We start from the raw sequence: 22,089 nt of genomic DNA, 5'->3' as shown, positions 1-22,089 counted from the left end.
TTTTATCAAACCTTTTCTTTTTAGCAAAACTCCTGCAAAATTTGTCATTTATATACCACATTAGTATAAGTGACGGAAAAATTACTAAGCTGATGGATTGGAGTACAAAGTGAAACAAAATCAGATTTGAATAGCCAAATGAAACACAGAATAATGATTTGGGAGACTGCTATACATACCCTTTTCTTTGGGTTTGGCCTTGAGATGTACCAAAAAATTCATCATTATTACGATTTCTTTCTCAAAGTGAGCTTTGTTATCTATTTTCTCTTTTATCTCACCTTTGATAAGTTGCCAACTGCATATGCATGATTAAAAGTTGTCCAACATAAGTCATTCTCGTTATCATTTTGTTCAAGAAGTATGATTGAAATATTGAACATAGACATATCATTATGCAAATGAGAATCACACACGGTGTTATCATTGGCAACCTAATATGCATATACATTCTCTTGGCAAGAGAAAGTTATTATGCCTATGTAGGGACTATGATTCTCTATTCATTTGCCTACTTATTTTTCTATCATACTTTAATTTAGACCATTAAAAAGAGAGTAAAGAGAGAAAGAAAGAGGAAAATGTGAGAGGTTTGATGGCCAAGATTAAAAGCATGGTAAGAAAATACGTAGAGAATTTTGATCCCTCTGTATGAGATCTCTGTAAAATAAAATATATGATGTTTTACTTTGATATATTAATCACCCTTAAATAAAGTATCTTTTTTAGAAAGAAACAAAAAAAAAACCCATATATAATTGAGGTCTAACTTAGATGGATCACAAAGGTTGGTATGTGAAATCACATGTCCCGAAATATGTCCCTAAACCCTTGGATTAGTAGGGTCCCCATATGCAATGGGTGGGTAACAAACTAACAAACAATTCACTAGTTGGCAAAACTATTTTATTAAAGAAAAATAGATAAGCTTGTACGTAATTCGTCCCAGCCAAATGTAGACTCATCATCATCTTCCTAGTCAAAGCTTGTACTTTAATTCATATGCTACTTTCCCTAGTCTTATAACTGCTGCTTCATCATCTTCCTTATCCCTATCCGAATGGCTGTAGACTTGTAGGGTTGAAATTCAACACAGCTTTGGTTCAACTTTAATTCCACCAAATATTGGATAATTTCCGATATTTACTCCACCTTGTCATGCGGCTTCACATACTTACATTCAGTTAACAAAATCTTCTTATCCAAAATTCCTTATAATAACAATAACAATAATATTCCACCTGTTTACTATTTTTATCCATTTTTCCCATTATGTTTTAGATATTTTTTTATCAAATTTCCATTATTAATTGGAACCATTATATGGGTTAGTCATAAATTTTTAATTGTTTTTGGTACCAACTGCTAATTGAGTAGCATAAATAATACGTTACTAGTACTGCTGAGAGTGTGACCCAAATGTAAGCCAAATTTGAGGTCAACTGGACAAAAAGCATGATGAGTACTGTAATCTATGACCTCTCACCTCTTGTTTTTTTGGGTTGGAGGAAAAAGGCATCCATTAGAGTTGAATTCAAGATACCAAGTAAACAAAGATTATTAAAAGTGATTTATAATATATTGTAACTAATACAGGTAGTCTTTGCAGGTCCTTTTCCCATTTTTCCACTTGTACTTTGTTTTATGTGTGAAAATATATAAAAGATAAGAGATACAGATAACTAATAAGTTGAATATAATACCATTGTCTATATGTAAGTAAAGGAAAAAACTGAGCTGTGTTTCTTGAGTCTGATCTCATATTGGGTTGACTCACAGCTCTCTATATAAGTTCTCTCAGTATGTATACGGTATACCATCATTCCCTTCTGTAAGTCATTATGGTCTAATGCAATAGCAGACATCCTTAGAGAGAGAGAGACAGAGGGAGACAGAGAGAGAGAAACAATGGCAGGAGGATTTGGAGGGGCAGGAATACCACATGAAAGGGCTCAACAATACGAGTATAGGATTACTGGGTATTTCATCTTTGCTTGCATTGTTGCAGCTCTTGGAGGCTCTCTTTTTGGGTATGATCTTGGTGTGTCAGGTCAGTATATTTTCATTGGTTCATTATTTAAATATTAGAGATTGGCTTGGCTTGGTTTGTTCCTCCTCTGTGTTTCTTACCCCCCCCCCCCCAAACAAAGAGATTAGCTTGTCCTGTGATCTGGGTTTCTGTAATTCATGGATATCAGCAAATCCTGTGACCAGGTTTGTCAGACTGTGTCACTGGCTTTTCTTAATAAAGTTGACACTTGTTTTTTCTCCTTCTCATTGAGAGGTTGGATGAATATGTCAGAGTGTGGGACAACTTTGAAGCTTTCACTTTGTTTTTAGTATTGGATGAAAGCCCAAATTTTTATGGGCGGAAAAGAAGAGGAAAGGGGAGAGAAAAAGCAAGATTTTTCTTGTTTTGCTTAGAAAAAGATTACAGGAAACAGTGGTAGATATAGGCTTTGTCTGGTGTTCAGAGAAATACTTTTGAGGAATACTCAATATTGATTCGCATTTCTTCAAAGTAATTAGTGGAACAATTTTTTTATTTTCGATGTTATTCGTTTTGCCAAATAGTTGCAAAAATTTTCAATAGTATACCTCAGTTTGCAGCATACCACCATGGATGTGCTGCCTCACCTACCAATAGAACATATCTTTTCCGTGACTTCCTTATCCTCTAATTTTAGATAGGCATTCAATGGATACCCATCTGCACTCTGCAACAAACATATTCCATAATGCTTAAGATTTTTGTTTTTCCATATACATTAACAATGTTACCCTTCGAAGTTTTAGGGAAAGAGAAGGCAATTGTATACTGCTGTGGTGAAGAGGCCTCTTTTGGCATAAAATTCCAAATGCACTATTACAATTTTACTTTCTATGGTAAATTTCAGGTGGAGTGACTTCCATGGATGATTTCTTGAAGGAATTCTTCCCAAAAATTTATAGAAGGAAGCAAATGCACCTCAATGAGACAGATTACTGTAAATATGACAACCAGATTCTGACACTCTTTACATCCTCTTTGTACTTTGCTGGCCTCGTTTCGACATTTGCAGCTTCCCATGTCACCAGAAGCAAAGGCAGGAAAGCCAGCATTATTGTTGGATCAATCAGCTTCTTTTTGGGAGCAGTCCTGAATGCTGCTGCAAAGAACATTGCAATGCTGATCATCGGACGAATATTTCTTGGTGTTGGCATTGGATTTGGCAATCAAGTAAGCCTAATGCTTTCCAGCAAAGAATAGTTAACAGCATCTTTCTGATTAATATACTAACAGCTTTAATTTCTTGTTCTATATATATAATCCAGGCAGTTCCCTTGTATCTCTCAGAAATGGCTCCTGCGAAAATTCGGGGAGCAGTTAACCAACTTTTCCAGGTGACAACCTGCTTAGGTATCCTGATAGCTAATTTGATCAATTATGGAACTGATAAAATCCATCCATGGGGTTGGAGATTGTCTCTTGGTTTGGCTACAGTCCCAGCAACTCTTATGTTTGTTGGGGGTCTTTTTCTTCCTGAGACCCCGAACAGTCTTGTAGAACAAGGCAGATTAGAAGAAGGAAGAAAGGTGCTGGAGAGAGTGAGAGGTACCCCAAAAGTTGATGCTGAGTTTGCTGATCTGGTTGATGCCAGCAATGCAGCAAGAGCCATAAAGCACCCTTTCAGGAATCTACTTCAACGAAAAAATCGTCCCCAATTGGTGATTGGGGCTCTGGGAATCCCTGCATTCCAACAGCTCACTGGCATGAACTCTATCCTCTTCTATGCTCCTGTCATATTTCAGAGCTTGGGTTTTGGCTCAGGGGCAGCTCTGTACTCATCCGTCTTTACCAGCGGAGCGCTGGTTGTTGCTGCATTCATTTCAATGGCTTTTGTTGATAAGTTTGGCAGAAGAGCTTTCTTCTTAGAAGCCGGAACTGAAATGATATGCTGCTTGGTAAACACACTTCATGTCTAAGCTCATTTTAATTGGAACTCTTTCTCTAAGTACCAGAAATGCTTATACTTCTGTATTTTGCATACTCACTAGAACGTTTGATCTACTGCAGGTTGCTTTGGCCATAACTTTAGCCCTCAAGTTTGGACAAGGAGAAGTCCTTTCAAAAGGAATTGGGATCTTCCTTGTTATTGTCATTTGCATATTTGTTTTGGCCTATGGAAGGTCTTGGGGTCCTTTGGGGTGGCTAGTCCCAAGTGAGATATTCCCCTTGGAAACAAGATCTGCAGGGCAGAGTGTGGTGGTCTGTGTCAACCTCCTCTTCACAGCTTTGATAGCACAGTGCTTCCTTGCGTCGCTGTGCCATCTTCGATATGGGATTTTCCTGCTGTTTGCAGGCTTGATATTCATCATGAGTAGCTTCATCTTCTTCCTCTTGCCAGAGACAAAGCAGATCCCAATTGAAGAAATATATCTTCTCTGGAAGAAACACTGGTTTTGGAAAAGATTTGTGGGAGATGGGGAGGAAGTTGGACCCAATGGGAAGCCTAGCCAATTAGATGGAAATTCAGGAACACAAGTTTAGAATCTTTAGCACAAAGAACATTCTCCAGATTTCTTATTTGTAGTTTGTTTGCTGAATGCAGTTTTATAAATAATCAAGAATCAATTTCAACGATTTCAAAGTCATATTCAAGTTCTGGATTTGTCACCAAACTCAAAAAAATATCATGAATAAAACTGTGGACCATATTGCTAATAACATAGATATCGGGATCTATTTATGAAAGATGTGATCGACAATATGATCTGTAAATATAGCGAATAAATAAAATCAATTGCCAAAAACCAAGCTGGACAAATGTACCAGACAACTCCATGTTGCATGTACATTTATCCTATAACCTATGTGTTCTTGTGGATGAACTAAGTTGTCCTTTCATGTCATGAATCAGGATGATTTTGGACAATAACAAACATGTTAATGAAGAGTCTAAATTGCATTGAAAATTAGAAGACAGTATGAAAATTTCTAACCACAAGTTTTATAAACATCGTAAGTCATAGCATCTGACGTACGCTTTGGTTGTCACTAAAACTAGTGATGCGACATGCATAATCTAAGTTGCATCATCAGACTTTTTATAGCAGTAATATCTTAGAAATCTTCAACAAAAGAAAAAACTTTTTAGAAATCCAATTATTGAATAAATTTCGTACAAGAAAGTTTTCAACTTTTTCCTTCGATATGGAAACCAACTTTCCGTTAAATATTAGTCTATATAGTAAGGGACAAGGATAGGTTGTCCTTTTCTAAATATATAAATTCGTCTGAATCAATCAAATACTATTTGGAGCTTTGAATCTTTAAAACAAAAGGCAAAATAGACTAATAGAGTAGTCAAATACTCAAATTTTCCCATCGTCCTCATCTGTGTTTCAATGGATTTGTTCAAATTTCCTCTTTCCCAATCAGGATTAATGATGTTACATTTATTTATTTATTAAATTCTTATGGAAAAAACATTGAATATTATCGTCGTGCAATTTTCATAGCATAAGATAAGTACCATTAATAACATTTTTCAATATGGTACTTTATAATTTTTTAAACGAACAATTCTGAATATGATTATTTGAAGGTCTTTTATCTTGGGCTGAAATCTAAAAAGTGTGGCTGGCTAGCTGCTGTGGAGTGTCGACCAACCACCTTCAAAGATCATAGTGGCAGCATTTGGAATATGAAATGGAGGCCAAAGAAGATGAAGCTATGCAAGAATAATGAGTCAGATTGTACCACCAAAAACTGTGCAAAGCATTCATAAATTCATCCCAAAAAGTCTAGTATGTACATCATGCTAATAGCTTAGCAAGTTCATCAACTCTCAGGCTTCCCTGTGGTACAACACTATCTAGATGTTCACCAAAATCTCTTGTTCTTTTAACTTTAGAATCCTTCTTCTCACTTCCTCTCTTCGCAGAAACTGTTATCTCTTTCACTTCCGAAACCCCGGCTTCTTGCTTCTGAACAAACCTTACTTTCTTTGGAACTGATACTCTCTTAGGTCGTTGATGCTTAAACACCGGCCCAGGTGGAGCGGACTGGGAGAAAGCAACTGCCCTTTGATAAATGATGTCAGAATCCAAGGAAGAATCATCTAAAATAAGTGCACTCCCACTCCCAACAGCTTCGTTCAAGAGTGATAGCACTCCCTCTGTACAAGGTGCACTCAACCTTGCTGGCTCGCTGAGATTTTGTGACCCTACTGAAGCATCTTCCGGATTCTCATTACTTATAGGATCCACCATGAGGGAATCCAACTTTGTTTCAGTGCTTCCAACAGTCACTGGCATGGTCCCAGACCCCACTATTGTATTATCCAATATGGGCTCAATTCCAGATGCATTGGACATAGTTTTTGACACATCATCAGCATAGTGGGTATCGTCTGGTATGGTTGAACTGTTATGGGCATTCGTTATGGTTTCTGATTCATCATTTATATAGCCTTTAACATCTGAAATGGTTTCAGTTTCATGGGCACCTCCAACAGTGGAAACCCCATCAACTGTGGCACATGGCTCAACATATTGTGAAGGGGATGGATCCTTACTTCCCTCTGCACCCACAACTTCAGAACCAATAGAGGATGTGCTTGTATTTAACATTTCAGGACTTGCATCCTTGACGGAAACTGTAGAAGCACATGATGAAGATGCTTCTTGACCTTCCAAGGGAGGTGCAATGGAAGTTGAATCATCAAGATCAGATTCTTTGACTTCCTCAGGATCATTCTCTAGACTTGGGAAAGAAGCCTTCCATTCGCGTCCTCTCCACATAAGAATGTGCTCACGTTCAAATGAAATTAATACACAAGGGACAAGATCCTGCATTCAAAGAGTTCAGAGAATTGCTTTACATGCTTTGTGATACAGATTATCATGGCTTGAGAAATGTTCTTGTAAACAAATAAACTAAATTCAGCAGACCTTTAATTTAGCGCCTATTTTTCGGTAGTCACTCCCATTCATCCCTTGGCAATTTATTCGTGCTAATTCACACTCTTCAAAGGCCTCTCTAACATTATTAACTAGGTCAGAGTATACTCCGTTTTTCCCTGTAAAAACAATCTGGCCACTGTCACCTTACTTGAAAGCAAAATTGAAACACCCTTATTATCATTCTAAGGGTTAGGTTTAACAAAATTAGGCATAAGACTGGTACCTAGCTTGCATATTGGTATTAGATTCCGTCCCTTCTTGCGCATTTCAGTTGCTTCTTCCACTGTTAGACCCTCAGGAGCCCGCTGAACCAGTCTAGGATATACAGGAGTGATAGGTCTCCAAAGCATGAGAGGAAACCGTGGGCGAGATTTATAGTTGTAGTTTCTACCTCGGAAAAGGTATATCACCCCACCTCTTTTGTAAATAATTTTCCCTCCAGTTCTCTCCTGTCAAATAAAATTTTGATAAGATTTCCTGTCAGATAATATAATCCAAGTATAATGAACTCAAAGCACAAAGCACAAAGCAAACCAAATATTAAACAACCTACATGTTGCATAATAAAACACCCACTGCTATAAAAAAATACCTAATCATCTTCTAATGAATAAAAGCATTTCATCACTACCAGAGAATAAAGAAGCAACTGAAATGCATTGATAATACAGCTCAAATTTGTAAGATGAGTCATTTTTTGCTATTACTCAAACTACTCTGTACTCATGCATTATCTTATTTTAGAAGCAATGCTAAGATATATGATTGAATGTATGAAAGCACAAGCATATTCAACTAAACTGGAAATAGAGGGTTGGAAACAAGAGTAACTAACCTCTAATTGCTGCCACACATTGTCCATGTCGACTGTGCACACTCCTTTACATTTTATCTTGCACACTCTTCGCCGCTTCCAATGAGCATGTATATTATCCAACATGTTGTGGGTCAAACCATCTCTACCTAAACAAAACATTGAATTAAAACACAAGAAAACAAAAAATCATAAGCTTTCAGCTACTAATCTCCTGCATTTGAAAGTTATAAAATCAAAACCCCATATCATTTAACACCCATATTAAAACTGTCTCCAATTTCACAATGCCAACAAGAATGAATCAAAATCCCAAAGGAAAAGAAAATGGCTATGAAAATTACATACCCATATTCAATTGCCTCTTGGATTTAATACACCCTTTAACCAACTCCTTAACCTCCTCCGCCGTAAGAGGCTCCCCCAATATCTCCTCCCTAGACTTAACATACTTGGGACCCGACCCGGGCAAGTAAGGACCCGGTTTCTGCACCGGCTTAACCCCTTTCTTATGCGGCGGCGGCAGCTGGAATGAATCGAATTCCTTCAATTTCTTCTTGCTTGGCGGCAATGGGGCCCGACCCGTCCACGGGCGGGGCATCGTGGTGGGCCCAAACGGCGCGTACGGCGGCTCACGGAGCTTAATGGGCTTCTGTTTCGGGGTCTCGGTGTAGCTGTACTTGAATTCAAACGGCGCTCCATCGATGACATACGAAAGCCCATCGTCGCCGATAGAAATGTTGGCTTTTCTGTCGATTGTTGTAGCCTTCTCTCTGGGGATGCTAGAGAGCTTTGTGGGTCTTATAACTCGGCGAAATGCGGGGTGGGAATCGGAGTTAGGGTTTGGATTTTTGGAGTACTTGGATTTTTTGCCTGGGATTGAAGGGCTTGAGGGAAATGAAGGTGTTCCTATGGATTTGAATGTTTCACTGGTGGAGGTGGTGGTAGTGGTGGCAGTATCAGAGTCGCATATTCGTGTGGCGGAATCAAAGCGGCGCTCGCGGCGAATATCGTCCTCGATTTCTTGCTGGGCCCTCCGGCGCTGGTTGAATTTCTCGGCGTTGGCGTTGTTCCACCGCGCGAATCGGACCTCAGTGGGCGGGCGGTTCTGGGTCGGGTTCGGGTTCGATAGTGGCGCGAAGATTGGGAAGGAAGTGGGCAAATTTAGCGCCATTTATTAGGAAGTAGGAGTTGGGTTCCGCAAATTGAAGGGCCGTGAAGGCAAAAGCTTAGAACTTTTAGAAGAAAAGAGTCATCATTTCCTGGATGTGGTGGATGCAAACCAGTGAAACGACGTCGCAGTAGTTGATAGTTGGTAGCAGGTAGGGGCTATCAAGTTTGAGTTTTGCAGGGAATTTAGAGAGAGAGGTTTAAGGTTGGTTTTGCCTACCAACTGCCAAGGGATAACGGGCAAGCGCGAAGGGGAAACAGAAGCCATAGAAGACTTAAAAGTACCGCTATACGACGTCGTCAATATACAATTAAACGACATGTCGTAGTTACACCCTCGTCTCCTCCCTGACACTGTAGGTCTGTAAACGACATGCCACATTGTCACATGGAGTTTGTAAAGTTGCATTTTCTCAGTTGGATGAGCAACAAAGCAAGTAAGCTGCAGTCCACAGAAGAACGCATGCACCGACAGTTGACCAAAGCCTACAGATCTCTTCTGGGTTCGCCCATTCAAGGTACTCTTTCTCTTTCTCTTTCTCTTTCTCTTTCCATTTTTATTTTCTTGTTTTTATTTCATATCAATAAAAACAGTCGTTTCATCATCTGGTCTTGTAAAATCTTTTATGACCTTCTATTTTAATTATAATGGGTACGTGGTTTTAAAATCACAAATCATTCCTGTTGTGGGTTTGGCACAATTTCCATTTGCAATGTAATTGTTTAATGGCATATACAAGTTTTCGGGTTGTGGTGGTGAATTGTGATGCATAAATTTACAATCTTTCTTTCAGCTATTGCAGTGTACTTGGAAAACAACTGGTGGACTGTACAATTTCTAAGATATGGATGTTGCTGCTCTTACCCAGAGATTATGCAATGTTGAAATCCGTAGACTGCTGTTCATAATTGGTGTGGTGGCTGTTATTGTAGTTGTTTCTCAGTGTTTTGAGCTTCCCTATGGCAAAACCTTTTACTTTTCACCTGCTGATGCGGGTTCGACTTCAACAGTCGCAATACTTGTCAATATTACTAGCTCAAACAATTCAAAATCTGGGAAGTTTAATGTTGTTGGTGAACTGGGCTTAGTGCTAAGTGATACTGATGGTTCAGATTTAGAAGAAGAAACTGGGTATGGAAATGGGAATGGTACAAAACAAACATATAGGGTGTATGGATTAGCACCAGATGATGGCAGCAATTCACACAAGATGTTAGAGAAGGAAGTAGCTCTTGATAAGAGTTTTCCGGCTGGAATGAATAGAAGTGCAGATGATATTTCTATGCCGGGAAAGACAATAGATTTTAGACGTGATTCTATACAGAGGGGTAATAAAGTAGATGAGAGTTACAAGGCAGACAATGGCCCTGAAACAAGCTCTGGTTTAGCAGTGAGTGAAGTTAGAAATGAAGCTGGTATTGTGTCAGTTGTATCACAAGGAATGTCTATGGATGCGGGAAAGTTAAATGCAGATACAAAGGGCAATACCAAACAAACTATAGAAACTCAATTTGAGGATAAGAAGACTGATATATTGAAATCTGTTTCATTTACCTTGAATGATAATTCTACAATGAATAGTATTTCCATACTAAAGAAGTGGAATCGTCGACCAACATCAATATCCCAGATGAATTCATTATTGCTTCAAAGTCCAGTTTCTTCTCGTTCAATGGTATGCATTTAAATTTCGAGGTTCCAATTTGAGAAACAAGGAATGAGTTAAGGTTTCTGGATACTCACTTGTACTTTTATCGACTGTAGAGCCCACAGCGTTATTCCATACGTGATCGTGAACTTCAGTCTGCAAAACTGGAGATTGAGAATGCTCCTATCATAAGGGACAATCCAGGACTTAGTGCTTCTGTATTTCGAAATATTTCCAAATTTATACGGTAAGCCTGTTCAAATATACAAACTGTCCACTATGTATTTGCACTTATAAACTGCATTATATTCTTCCTTTACTGTCTTTTTAATTTTACTTTATAATTGCTTGTAAACTGTCGCAATTATGTCTATGTTTATTACTTGTGTTTTGGTACATTTTTTAACAAAAGCTTATCAATGAAACTTCTAATCAATCTTTACAGATTCTCTTCATACTTTTGGGGATTGCTATATAGATGTGGATTGTTAACATTGCTCTGATTAGATATTGCCCTGTTAGTCTCTATATAGTGTTGAAAATTTGCAATGTAGGCTTCTTCGAGAAAACCCATGGCATTTGTTAATCTAAAGATCTGTTACATATTGTATTTCAGGAGTTATGACTTGATGGAACACATGCTCAAAGTTTATATCTACAGGGAAGGTGAAAAGCCCATATTCCATGAGCCTTTGATGAGGGGAATTTATGCCTCAGAAGGATGGTTTATGAAACTAATTGAGGGAAATAAAAAATTTGTTGTGAGGGACCCCAAAAAAGCTCATTTGTTCTACTTACCCTTCGATTCGCATATGCTTAGGTTGAAATTGTCTGGACAAAATGTCAAGGGCTTAGAAAAATATTTGAAGAACTATGTTGGGTTAATTTCAAGAAAGTATCATTTCTGGAACAGAACAGGAGGAGCAGATCATTTTCTTGTTGCTTGTCATGACTGGGTATGCTTCTCATGGTGATATTTAATTTCTATTTCATAGTTTTAAGAATCACCGAAGCTTGAACCTAGGGATAATATTGCATAAGAAGTCTTTTCAGTCTTATCTTTCAAAGTGATAAACCATGAGCAGCATCATGCATTAGTCTAGAATAACTCCATGAGCTGTGCTTCGTAAATGATTGATTACAGCTAGATGGATGTTGATGAAGGTTTTGTCCTGTTAGTTTTGCTAAAATGATATGGATGTCCATACAATCCCCAAATGGAGATACTATTCTGTTGCCTTTTCAAGGGAAAAAAATGGAAACTATGAGTCATATTATTTGCATTATACTATCCTCTATCAAACCCTTAATCTAATACAGCCTTGTAACATGGAATTCCAGGCCTCCAAAATCACAAGACAGTGCATGAAGAATTGCATCAGGTCTCTTTGCAATGCCAATGTTGCTAAAGACTTCCAAATTGGCAAGGACACCTCTCTACCTGTTACATATATACGTTCTGTGGAAGACCCCCAGGCGGATCTTGGAGGAAAACCTGCTTCAGAAAGATCTACTCTGGCCTTCTTTGCAGGGAGCATGCATGGCTATCTCCGACCAATTCTGCTGGACTACTGGCAGAATAAAGAACCTGACATGAAAATCTTTGGCCCAATGCCACATAATGATACTGAAGGCAAGAGAATTTACCGGGAATACATGAAAAGCAGCAAGTACTGCATATGTGCCAGGGGTTACGAAGTCCACACACCTCGAGTAGTAGAGGCCATATTCCATGAGTGTGTGCCAGTCATCATATCAGATAATTATGTGCCTCCTTTCTTTGAGGTATTCAATTGGGAGACATTTTCGGTTTTTGTACAAGAGAAGGACATCCCAAATTTGAGAAACATTCTGCTTTCAATCCCAGAAGAGAAGTACCTTACGATGAAGTTGAGAGTAAAGATGGTGCAACAACATTTCTTTTGGCACAAAAAACCTGTGAAGTATGACTTATTTTATATGATACTTCATTCAGTTTGGTACAATAGAGTTTTTCAGCTAAAAAACAGATAAAGATGCGAGAGTTTCAGGTTCTTGGGTTCTGGAAAACAAGACCGGTGAGTGCAAATTAAATGTTTCTGTAAACAAGAAAGAGATGCATAGAAGCCATACTGACTCTACTGATAATTTCATGTCATTGAAATTCAAATGAAGATAACCAATGATTCATCCAAGTACAGGGAAGTGATTGCCATTTAGGTTTTCTCTGCCTGGCTGAGACAATACTGCTGCAAGGCAATTCATCCTACTGGACTAGTGATCTTGCTCTATATGATTGGGTTAAATTTTCTGCATTATCTGCAAATGGGTGAATTCAGACCTGTTCTTCAAATGTATCATCAACCCCACTAGTGGGGATAGTGTATGTAAAGGTCAATGGTGTAGTAACATTCAATTGAAGAAAATATAATGTACAAATTGTGCTTTTGATTCTTATGAGCCTACTTGTTTCTTGGGTAGGCCTGTAAGTTAAAAGAAAAATTGTAAAAATAATATATAGGTATAAGTGTATAACTGAAGTGAAAGGATAAACATGATGCTATTGCTGATGGGGTCCCAGTGTCCCACGAAATAATTTGGTCTACTTTTGGTTTTTTAGTATTTCCACTTGTAGTAGAGAATCAGAGGACGGCCGACATGTTAGTCAATAGTCAACACTCAACAGTGGCAGTAATGTAAATTGAGTAATAACTAACGGACCAAAATTGTATTTCCGGTGGCAAAGCCAACTACAGCTTCCACTTTGCGTTGAGTTTCTTTAATTAATTGAATTCAGTAATTTCTGCAGAGCGCAGACAAGCCCCAACGAAAACCAATGAAAATGTCAGCGAAAAATTCATTTAGAAAGAAAATATTTAATGCTTTTGTAATCAATAATGGCAGTCTTTGGACAGTGTCACAGTGAAATTAATATTTTAATTAAACAAAAAATAAGGATGAGAGAGACGCTCTCGGCTCTCCCTTTCCTCTTTAAACGGACTCACGCGGACTAAAGAAAAAAAAAAAAAAAAACGGACTTCCAATCCAAGTTCCAAAGCCAAACAGAAAGCTGTGCTCTTTTTAGTTTGTAGAGCTTGAACTGCTCGGTTTTGGGGTTTTTCTGTTTGGCTTCTAAGAAAACGAAGGAAATTCAGCCTCAAGTTTTCTACTTTACTATACTCAGGTGAGTCATTGATCTTTCATTTTCTCGGGAACCAAACAAGAATGTGAATTTCTTCTAGCTAATGCTTGGGAATGTTATGGGTTGCTCACTGAAATTGAATGCCTGCCATTTGTAACTGAAAATTACACTGAAATTGCTCACTCACTCACTCATAATGATTATATGAATAAATTTATATAATGTATGTTTGTGTATAAATACTAAATTAGCAGACTAGTGAATAAGATTAGGACTTCCCAAAGATCAAAGGCTCTAATAAGCCAGCTTTCATTTTCAGTTTTTGTTACTAATTTTGTTATCCTGTTTAAATGATGTGAAGGGTTTGCAAATGCTTATAACTTATAAATTTGAACCTCTTTGTTTCAGTTTTTACTATAAAATAGCTAACTTTGTTGGTGCTCTCTACCATGAATTCAGGACACATCTAACTGTTCATGAGCCGTACTATGTGGACTGCTCCTTTGCATGTTTAATATTCCAGATAAGTTGATGTTTTATTTCTAAGATGATTGGGTAGCTTCTGCATTATCCGTATTGCAAGTGTTAATGCCTGGTATGGAGTACTCATTGCAATTTCTTAAGCTATGCAATATAGAAACCAGGCGATGGCTTTTTGTTCTGGGGGTAGTGGCTGTTACTTATTTATCGTTTCAGTCGCTGCTGCTTCCCTATGGAAATGCTCTTCGGTCTCTATTGCCTCAAAATGAGTTTCCAACACAAGTCAAAGATAGCTTCCTCACAGTCCATTCTTCTGCCAAGTCTGTGATGGTCCGCAATCCTCTTATGGTAAATTCTTCGGGTTTGATTGATGCTTCTATGTTTGGTGGAGTGGAGAAATATGATGATAACTCTAGTCTCGGAGGAGAAATTGAGCATGATACTGAACTGAAGGGAAAGGGCGGAGATAAGGAAATTGGTTTAGTGTTAGAAGAAAAAGGGATAGATAATACTTTTGAGCATGCCGTTGATAGACACATAGATGACAAGTTTCCATTTGAGAATGCTGTTGATATAAATGAAAGCCTAGCATTGGTCAGCACTAAAATTCAAGAAAATGGTTCTATTCTGGATAAGGCCAATGAAGCTAGTCATGGCTTCCCTTTGGAGCAGATTGTGTTACCACAATCTGAAATTTCTACAGAGAATACTCTGGAAGAAAATACAACTGTGACAGCGAAAAAATCTGAGGGTGTCAAAACTGCTTTTCCATCCTCTCTACTCATTTTACCTGCAGCATCTTCATTAATAAATGGGACCAATTTAACTTACTTGGTGTTCAATGCGAGCTCTTCTGTTGGTTATGCTTCACTGGACAGTACTGTTGTGACTTCAAAAAATGACTCTGTGATCATGACAAGTCCTGGGAAGAAGAAGATGAAGTGTGAAATGCCACCAAAGTCGATAACATCAATAGATGAGATGAACCATCTACTGGTGCGGCACCGTGCCAAATCACGTTCAATGGTACAAATATTGCTGTTGCTAATCTAATCGTATCCATACCCTCAATGCTTCAGTTAATGTAACAGATCCTAACTTCTTCCATTTGATTGCAGAGACCACGATGGTCCTCTGTACGTGATCAGGAAATTCTAGCTGTGAAGTCACAGATCGAGCATCCTTCTCTTGCAATAAATGATCGAGAACTTTATGCTCCTCTCTTTCGAAATGTTTCCATGTTTAAAAGGTAAGTGGAATTATCAACAGTAAGGGTTAATAATTTTAATCCAAAGTGATGCCTTGGATTTTCCATTTCCAAGAAAGTGATGCTTTTTCTTTTGTTACAAGAAAGTGCTTTTCTTAAACTAACATGTTGTCGCTTTCTCAGGAGTTATGAACTTATGGAGCGCACACTGAAAATCTATATCTACAAGGAGGGAGACAAACCCATCTTTCATCAACCAATACTCAAAGGATTGTATGCTTCAGAAGGATGGTTCATGAAACTGATGGAGGGATATAAGCGCTTTGTTGTAAAGGATCCACGCAAGGCTCATCTCTTTTATATGCCATTTAGTTCACGGATGCTAGAGTACACTCTCTATGTTCGTAACTCTCACAATCGGACAAACCTACGCCAATATCTGAAGGAGTATTCTGAAAAAATTGCAGAAAAGTATCCTTACTGGAACAGAACTGGTGGAGCAGATCATTTTCTTGTTGCTTGCCATGACTGGGTATGCTCTCTATGCTTCGTACCTTTTATCTTTCTTTTGCCTGAATAGCTAATATCTTTTTTATTGTGATAAGAATCATAAGATAGTAGAATGGGATTCCAAAAATGGTTGTGAGATTGAGGACCTGTTGCCAAAAGATTCATTAAATGAATTCATATTGGGCCATATGAATACCACATCTAGTATGGTGGTTTATTTAGCCACTCCAAACTTGGAGAGTTGGAGGAGACATTCTAATCCTTTGGACTTTGTTTAAACTGACCAAATCACACCATTTTCAAAAGTGGCATATCATCTGTTCTGTCTATAAAATGTATTCATGTTTCATCCCAAAATGAATGCAATTTCCTACATGTGTGTTTGTGTGTGTGTGTGTGTTTAACATGAGAAGTTGACTTTTTATAGGCTCCATACGAAACAAGGCACCATATGGAACGTTGCATCAAAGCCCTATGCAATGCTGATGTAACTGCAGGCTTTAAAATAGGAAGGGACGTGTCTTTTCCAGAAACATATGTTCGTTCTGCAAGAAATCCCCTTAGAGATCTTGGAGGCCAACCTCCTTCTCAGAGGGAGATTCTTGCCTTTTATGCTGGAAATATGCATGGCTATTTACGTCCAATTCTGCTAAATTACTGGAAGGACAAAGACCCTGATATGAAGATCTTTGGTCCAATGCCTCCTGGTGTTGAAAGCAAAATGAATTACATCCATCATATGAAGAGCAGCAAATACTGTATCTGCCCCAAGGGTTACGAAGTCAACAGCCCCCGTGTGGTTGAAGCAATATTTTATGAGTGCATACCCGTGATCATATCTGACAATTTTGTGCCACCATTTTTTGAGGTTTTGGATTGGAGGGCATTTTCCGTAATTCTTGCAGAGAAAGACATTCCAAACTTGAAAGACATACTACTTTCAATACCAGAAGAGAAGTATCTTCAGATGCAACTAGGAGTCAGGAAGGTTCAGAAACATTTTCTCTGGCATGCTAAACCCCTTAAGTATGATCTCTTCCACATGACACTTCATTCAATTTGGTACAACAGGGTTTTCCAGATAAAACCCCGGTAAGGTTACCAAAGTTCCTCAATGGGAATTAAGCACGGTGCAACGTTGAGATCAAAGGTGGAAACACTAGCCCATGAAATAGAAATGAGGCTGTCTTTTATGGCCTCTTATTCTCCCTGTGAGGTTGTAGAAAGAGTTCCTGTTTAAATGCTAGCACATGAAATAACTGTGAGTCTTCTGTATTATCTTGCCATTTTCACCTTGTACATGATAATTACATATTTCCCTTTTTCCTTTTTGTAAATGATTTCATCTTTGTGGAGGAACCCAGTGCATGAAGCATAGTACAAGTACATGATAATTACATATTTCCCCTTTTCCTTTTTGTAAATGATTTCATCTTGTAGAGGAAGTGAGGAACCCAGTGCATGAAGCATAGTACTAGCTATTAGTATTAGTTATCATACAAGAGCAGCTCATACTTTTGGGCTGGGTCTTGAGTTGGGCTGCACTACTATGACCCAGAGAGATATGAATTTAGTCTGTTTGATTTTGGGGCCTTTTGGGCCTTTCTTGAGTTAACCCGGTCCAGTGCCACCAAATGACCCGGTTTGCTCAAACCATAACTGACAGTTACTCAGATTCCCGGCACGCTTCCGTTAACAATGAGATTTGTCCACGTCAACCCCAAGAGGTTATCCCCGACACGCCGCGTGTTTCTTCCTCTCACTTCAACGAGTTATCACTGACGTCTAATTAGTGGGTCCCACTAACCTTTCACTGTTCACTCGCTGACTGTTTTTAACACCACACCAGGAATGTACCACGTGCACTTCTCAACCCCCAAGCTTTGTCTCCAATGTTACCGTACACAATCACTGCGTTTAAAAATTTTAACATCTCTTAGATTTTTTTCTCTTTTTGCTGACAAGAGTTTGAGTTCGAGGGTTGTTTTTCCTTATGGAAACTCTAATTTCATTACCCATAAAATAATTTTTGTAATTACATATTTACATCCTTGTCTCCTTGGCTGCTGTTAAAGAGACCTATGGTGGGCCAGAGCAGAGATTGAAAATCGTTGAAATAATGGCAACTGGATAACGATCATCTATTGCTTCATTTCATTCCATGACTCTACTTTTCATTCGGTTGGTACTATTCCCAATATGCATGACTCTTATGTCTTTGTCATTCACTAAGTTCACTTCCTTAAACTTGTAACTTTGAAATTTAAACTTTCTTGGAAATGGGGTCTGTAGATTTTTGTTTCTTCTTCCCTCTATAAATGGAATTGGCTTTGGTTCTGATTAATAAGCTGTTTCTGGGTTTTGCAGATTTTCTCTTTCTTTGATTGTAAGTTGCTATCTGATATCTTGGTTACATTTTGTTTTGATGATGAGCTACATGTCTGTTGGTGTCTACCGTCTAAATCAGTATGTTGAGAGAGTGGGGTTGATTTGTTGTGTTTTCCTTTTCATATAATTCATTTACTCACCTGGGTATTTATTGCTTTATTCTAAATGTGTCAAAGTTCCACCCTTTTAAGTTGTCTTGCGGTCGTCTAATATCACCTTAATTGTTTTGGTTCATAATTCAGGATTTGAAGAATTAATGGGTGATGTATTTATTGAAAATGAAATATCTGAAATGCCTTTGACAGTGAGTACTTTTGCCTTTACGATTGTGCATTATTCATATTAATCCCTGACCTCATGATTTGAATGTTGCATGTACTTGTGTTGTGCTGTATATCTTCTCTGTTCAAACTTTCTTATTCTCAATAATTAGCTATGAAATGTTAGCCTGATAGTAAGTTCAGGAGCTTAAAACACTGACAGTGTATATAAATCTGCACATGAGCTGATTATTATGCATCCATGGGTTAGGAATTGGCAGTATCTTTTGTATATACGGAATAGCTAAGAAATTATATAGCTTCTCGATTCTTTTTATTTCCTTTTTCCATGTTCTCCAACAAAAAGGAATACATTAAAAATGTGGAGGTATGAGATCCATCTTTGAAGTTTCATTTTTGACATGTATCTGTAATTATTTTAGTTTGATTCAGACTTTTGTGTTTAAAGATCTAATTAGTTCCTTGCATCAGGCATATAATGATACTGTGAGGAACACGAGCTTTCTTATTGATAGTCTGGGATTCTGCTCATCAATGGATGACATTTTCACCCGTCTATTGACATTGGCTAGTTACATTAGTTGTCGATTTATTCAATTTATAGGTGAGTTCTTTTACTATGCTTACATATATCCATACTGGCGCTAATGTTTCTCCTTGTCATCATTACACGAATGCCCTTGACATGTAGTGCTTTGTATCAGTTTGCAACCATCTTCTATGCTTATGTTGAAAACCATTATTTTCCATATTCACATAACATAATGGCTAGATTTTGAAGTCATGTTGTTATTGCAGAGGATCTTGCACTCAGAGATGCTGATAGATACTCAGATGATTTGGTGGCCATTTCTTCTGAACATAATTTAAGATCATTGAGACATGGAATTGGTAAATCATTTACTGAAGGTTGTTCATCATCTTCAAAACCTTATATTTTTGGTCGAAACCCTGGAATCTGTGAAAGAAGAGCCTCAGAGCCCAAAGAAGAATTGCTTGTAGATACAAGATCTGTAATTGTTGAAACCAATCTCAGTTATACAGTTGTCCCATTCATTTTTAAAGGGTAATACGGTTCTATCCAATTACCTTTATGCAATAGCCTTTAAAGATTTGACCATTAAAAAGGTGAATTCAAGCAATTATTCTAGTTTTATGAGAAAACTTCATCACCCCATCTAATTTTAAGCGAACTGAATGATTAATATGCTAATGCTTCTTAATTTTATCTGTTTCTGTTTTCTTCCCTTTTTAAGTGCAAGGTTGACCATCAAGTATGACTTACTGTAACTGTTTTGCATTTCTCAAATCTCATTCTAGTCATCTTCATTGTTAGATTGCTGTTTCTTCATCTTGATATAGGTTGACGCTGCCATTATATGGTTTACAATTTGCCTGGAGGTTGGCAATGTTTTGTTGGAGAAGTTCTTTAGTGTATGTTAGACGTGCTCATCTTCAAATTTGTAGGTAAATATGATTTTAATTATGCAAACTGATATGCCATGCAATCTATGAATGATTCCTGTTTGTTTTAATTCAGATTGGATTTTAGTTTTACTTGGTGTAAATAATTTCTTGCCTTTACATATCTTAATCATTGTTGTGGGTTCAGCATCACATCCCGTGTAACGAAAACATTACGAGGTTCATCTGATGATATTGGATGGATGCAGCGTATTCATAGCATGCCTCGTGTGGAGGATGGTACAGCAAGATTCTTGGAATTGCTTGCAGGAATAAGGTACCAAGCTAATATAATAAGCTCGACTCAACTAGATGGCTGGATCCATTAAGGAACAGTATTCAATTTTGTTATTATGTCTGTTTAGTCTATTCCTATCTCTTCTAACATGAATGGCTTTCACCTCGGATGGTAATCAGTGCTATTCAGATATCTGCTCATTTGTTTTTTACTAGTGGGTTCATATATTGGTATGTTATTTTTTGTGTATGTCATACTTTATACTTCAGGAATGGAGAGCACACACTACCCGACTCATTTGTTTATCTACTAATTCCAGGTATAAGATTTATTTTTTCCTGACTTTTAACTTTGTTCTTCCCCCCTGTTCAATTGACATTTAGCGTGGGTACCTATAGTTATGGGAAGTTTTATTTTTCAGGCCTCTTTAGCAATCACGGTCCTTTGTATTTTGTTGGAACTAAGAAATTCTTTTCGAAGATGGGTTTAGCATGCCATATTGCAAAAATTCAGAGCGAGGTAATGAAATAGTGGAATAGATTGAACTTGGTATGGTGAAATTTTGATTAATGACTGGATGTTTTATGTTCAGTAGTTCTTCTATTTATGCAAAATTCGTATTCACCTTATTCTTGGTTTTATTTTCTTCTCCATAGACCTCGTATAAATATTATATTTGCCCTCCTTTTTCCATATGTTTTATTGTACAAAGGTATCTGTTGAGCATAATGCATGGGAACTCAAGCAATATATTGAGGAGCTTTACTGGGGATCCGGTAAGCGTGTGATGCTGCTAGGGCACAGCAAGGGTGGTGTTGATGCTGCAGCTGCATTGTCAATCTACTGGTCTGATTTGAAAGACAAAGTTGCTGGTTTGGCACTGGTACAGAGCCCATATGGTGGCACCCCCTTGGCTTCTGATATTCTTCGTGAAGGCCAGGTCGCTGACAAAGAAACCCGCAGAATCATGGAGTTTCTGATATGCAAGCTAATTAAGGTAACAGCTACATTTGGCTGTGCATTAACGCCCGAGGTAGTTCATTCCTATGTGTATGTACTAATCAAGTTGATAATTATGTTTTTGCTTTATTTCCAAACATGTTGATGGAAAATTTTTCTTTCAATTATCTTGTTGTGGTTTGCTCTGTTGTACTCATACAATTGCATATTTATTGTATTGTAGGGTGACATACGAGCACTGGAGGATCTTACATACAAAAAACGAAAGGAGTTCATCATGAAGCACAAGCTCCCAGATCAAATTCCTCTAATCTCCTTCCACTCTGAGGCAAGTATAGCCCCTGGTGTGCTTGCCACAATGACCCATATAGCACATGCAGAGCTTCCCTGGCTCCCCCTACCAAACTTTGGCAATGAGGAGTCGGATAACATTGTTCAAGCAGGGCGCCAGCTGCCTGTTGTGATTCCTATATCTGCTGCCATGGCCGTGTGCGCGCTCCACCTCCAACTCAGGTATGGGGAGAAGAGTGATGGGGTGGTGACATGCCGGGATGCTGAAGTTCCCGGTTCAGTTGTAGTCAGACCAGACCGGAAACTTGACCATGCCTGGATGGTTTATTCTTCAAGAAAGAAGAACCCTAATGAGGCTGATGCCTCTGAGATGTGTGAGGCTATTTTGTCTCTGCTTGTAGAGCTTGGAAAGTTAAAGCAAGAGGGAAAAACTGGTAATTCATCCATGCATGACAGTTGACACTGTAGTATTTATTTATTTTTTTACTTAAGTTTTAATTGATTTGTTTGATGGCATACGATGTTATACATTTGAATTTGTGGTATATTCTTCAGCACTTAAGTTCGA

At 38.0% G+C, this 22,089-nt stretch overlaps 5 protein-coding genes across 5 annotated transcripts; 4 read left to right on the top strand and 1 right to left on the bottom strand.

The window, feature by feature from the left end:
- The first annotated feature begins 1,732 nt into the window (after positions 1 to 1,732).
- STP14 (sugar transporter 14) lies at positions 1,733 to 4,642 on the top strand. The gene is made up of 4 exons (XM_086243331.1): positions 1,733 to 2,050; positions 2,898 to 3,220; positions 3,316 to 3,945; positions 4,058 to 4,642. The coding sequence occupies exons 1-4, from the start codon at positions 1,909 to 1,911 to the stop codon at positions 4,529 to 4,531; spliced, it is 1,569 nt and encodes a 522-aa protein (XP_086099457.1). The 5' UTR covers positions 1,733 to 1,908; the 3' UTR covers positions 4,532 to 4,642.
- Positions 4,643 to 5,739: 1,097 nt separating this feature from the next.
- On the bottom strand, positions 5,740 to 9,157 carry CAF1 (RNA-binding CRS1 / YhbY (CRM) domain-containing protein). The gene is made up of 5 exons (XM_086245472.1): positions 8,111 to 9,157; positions 7,784 to 7,911; positions 7,172 to 7,397; positions 6,937 to 7,064; positions 5,740 to 6,834 (listed from the first exon to the last, which is right to left on the bottom strand). Exons 1-5 carry the CDS (start codon positions 8,934 to 8,936, stop codon positions 5,800 to 5,802), a joined length of 2,343 nt encoding a protein of 780 aa, XP_086101598.1. The 5' UTR covers positions 8,937 to 9,157; the 3' UTR covers positions 5,740 to 5,799.
- A 180-nt stretch (positions 9,158 to 9,337) lies between these two features.
- On the top strand, positions 9,338 to 13,001 carry LOC147285406 (putative glycosyltransferase At3g07620). Its single transcript, XM_086244215.1, has 5 exons — positions 9,338 to 9,450; positions 9,727 to 10,608; positions 10,698 to 10,828; positions 11,198 to 11,537; positions 11,923 to 13,001. The coding sequence occupies exons 2-5, from the start codon at positions 9,778 to 9,780 to the stop codon at positions 12,592 to 12,594; spliced, it is 1,974 nt and encodes a 657-aa protein (XP_086100341.1). The 5' UTR covers positions 9,338 to 9,450; positions 9,727 to 9,777; the 3' UTR covers positions 12,595 to 13,001.
- A 598-nt stretch (positions 13,002 to 13,599) lies between these two features.
- LOC147285405 (putative glycosyltransferase At3g07620) lies at positions 13,600 to 17,299 on the top strand. Its single transcript, XM_086243615.1, has 5 exons — positions 13,600 to 13,744; positions 14,162 to 15,208; positions 15,301 to 15,431; positions 15,573 to 15,921; positions 16,327 to 17,299. Exons 2-5 carry the CDS (start codon positions 14,291 to 14,293, stop codon positions 16,993 to 16,995), a joined length of 2,067 nt encoding a protein of 688 aa, XP_086099741.1. The 5' UTR covers positions 13,600 to 13,744; positions 14,162 to 14,290; the 3' UTR covers positions 16,996 to 17,299.
- A 1,237-nt stretch (positions 17,300 to 18,536) lies between these two features.
- Positions 18,537 to 22,089, top strand: LOC147285404 (uncharacterized). Its single transcript, XM_086244830.1, has 9 exons — positions 18,537 to 18,591; positions 19,040 to 19,172; positions 19,367 to 19,634; positions 19,931 to 20,035; positions 20,181 to 20,309; positions 20,540 to 20,589; positions 20,692 to 20,789; positions 20,983 to 21,267; positions 21,454 to 22,089. The coding sequence occupies exons 1-9, from the start codon at positions 18,544 to 18,546 to the stop codon at positions 21,979 to 21,981; spliced, it is 1,644 nt and encodes a 547-aa protein (XP_086100956.1). The 5' UTR covers positions 18,537 to 18,543; the 3' UTR covers positions 21,982 to 22,089.

The sequence above is a fragment of the Dryas octopetala genome, chromosome 5 (assembly GCF_963921425.1).
Source record: "Dryas octopetala chromosome 5, drDryOcto1.1, whole genome shotgun sequence".
In the NCBI taxonomy this organism is placed as follows: Eukaryota; Viridiplantae; Streptophyta; class Magnoliopsida; order Rosales; family Rosaceae; genus Dryas; species Dryas octopetala.
This window is presented reverse-complemented; position numbering and strand designations above follow the sequence as displayed.

Coding starts and splice junctions, on each gene's coding strand:
- STP14 (XM_086243331.1), top strand. CDS start 1,909: ATGGCAGGAGGATTTGGAGGGGCAGGAATACCACATGAAAGGGCTCAA. Junction 2,051..2,897: donor GTATGATCTTGGTGTGTCAG/GTCAGTATATTT, acceptor GGTAAATTTCAG/GTGGAGTGACTTCCATGGAT. Junction 3,946..4,057: donor CTGAAATGATATGCTGCTTG/GTAAACACACTT, acceptor GATCTACTGCAG/GTTGCTTTGGCCATAACTTT.
- CAF1 (XM_086245472.1), bottom strand. CDS start 8,936: ATGGCGCTAAATTTGCCCACTTCCTTCCCAATCTTCGCGCCACTATCG. Junction 7,065..7,171: donor AATACCAATATGCAAGCTAG/GTACCAGTCTTA, acceptor TTGTTTTTACAG/GGAAAAACGGAGTATACTCT. Junction 6,835..6,936: donor AAATAGGCGCTAAATTAAAG/GTCTGCTGAATT, acceptor CTTTGAATGCAG/GATCTTGTCCCTTGTGTATT.
- LOC147285406 (XM_086244215.1), top strand. CDS start 9,778: ATGGATGTTGCTGCTCTTACCCAGAGATTATGCAATGTTGAAATCCGT. Junction 10,609..10,697: donor CAGTTTCTTCTCGTTCAATG/GTATGCATTTAA, acceptor TATCGACTGTAG/AGCCCACAGCGTTATTCCAT. Junction 10,829..11,197: donor AATATTTCCAAATTTATACG/GTAAGCCTGTTC, acceptor ATTGTATTTCAG/GAGTTATGACTTGATGGAAC.
- LOC147285405 (XM_086243615.1), top strand. CDS start 14,291: ATGCCTGGTATGGAGTACTCATTGCAATTTCTTAAGCTATGCAATATA. Junction 15,209..15,300: donor GTGCCAAATCACGTTCAATG/GTACAAATATTG, acceptor ATTTGATTGCAG/AGACCACGATGGTCCTCTGT. Junction 15,922..16,326: donor TTGTTGCTTGCCATGACTGG/GTATGCTCTCTA, acceptor GACTTTTTATAG/GCTCCATACGAAACAAGGCA.
- LOC147285404 (XM_086244830.1), top strand. CDS start 18,544: ATGGGTGATGTATTTATTGAAAATGAAATATCTGAAATGCCTTTGACA. Junction 18,592..19,039: donor TATCTGAAATGCCTTTGACA/GTGAGTACTTTT, acceptor TCCTTGCATCAG/GCATATAATGATACTGTGAG. Junction 19,635..19,930: donor GTCCCATTCATTTTTAAAGG/GTAATACGGTTC, acceptor ATCTTGATATAG/GTTGACGCTGCCATTATATG.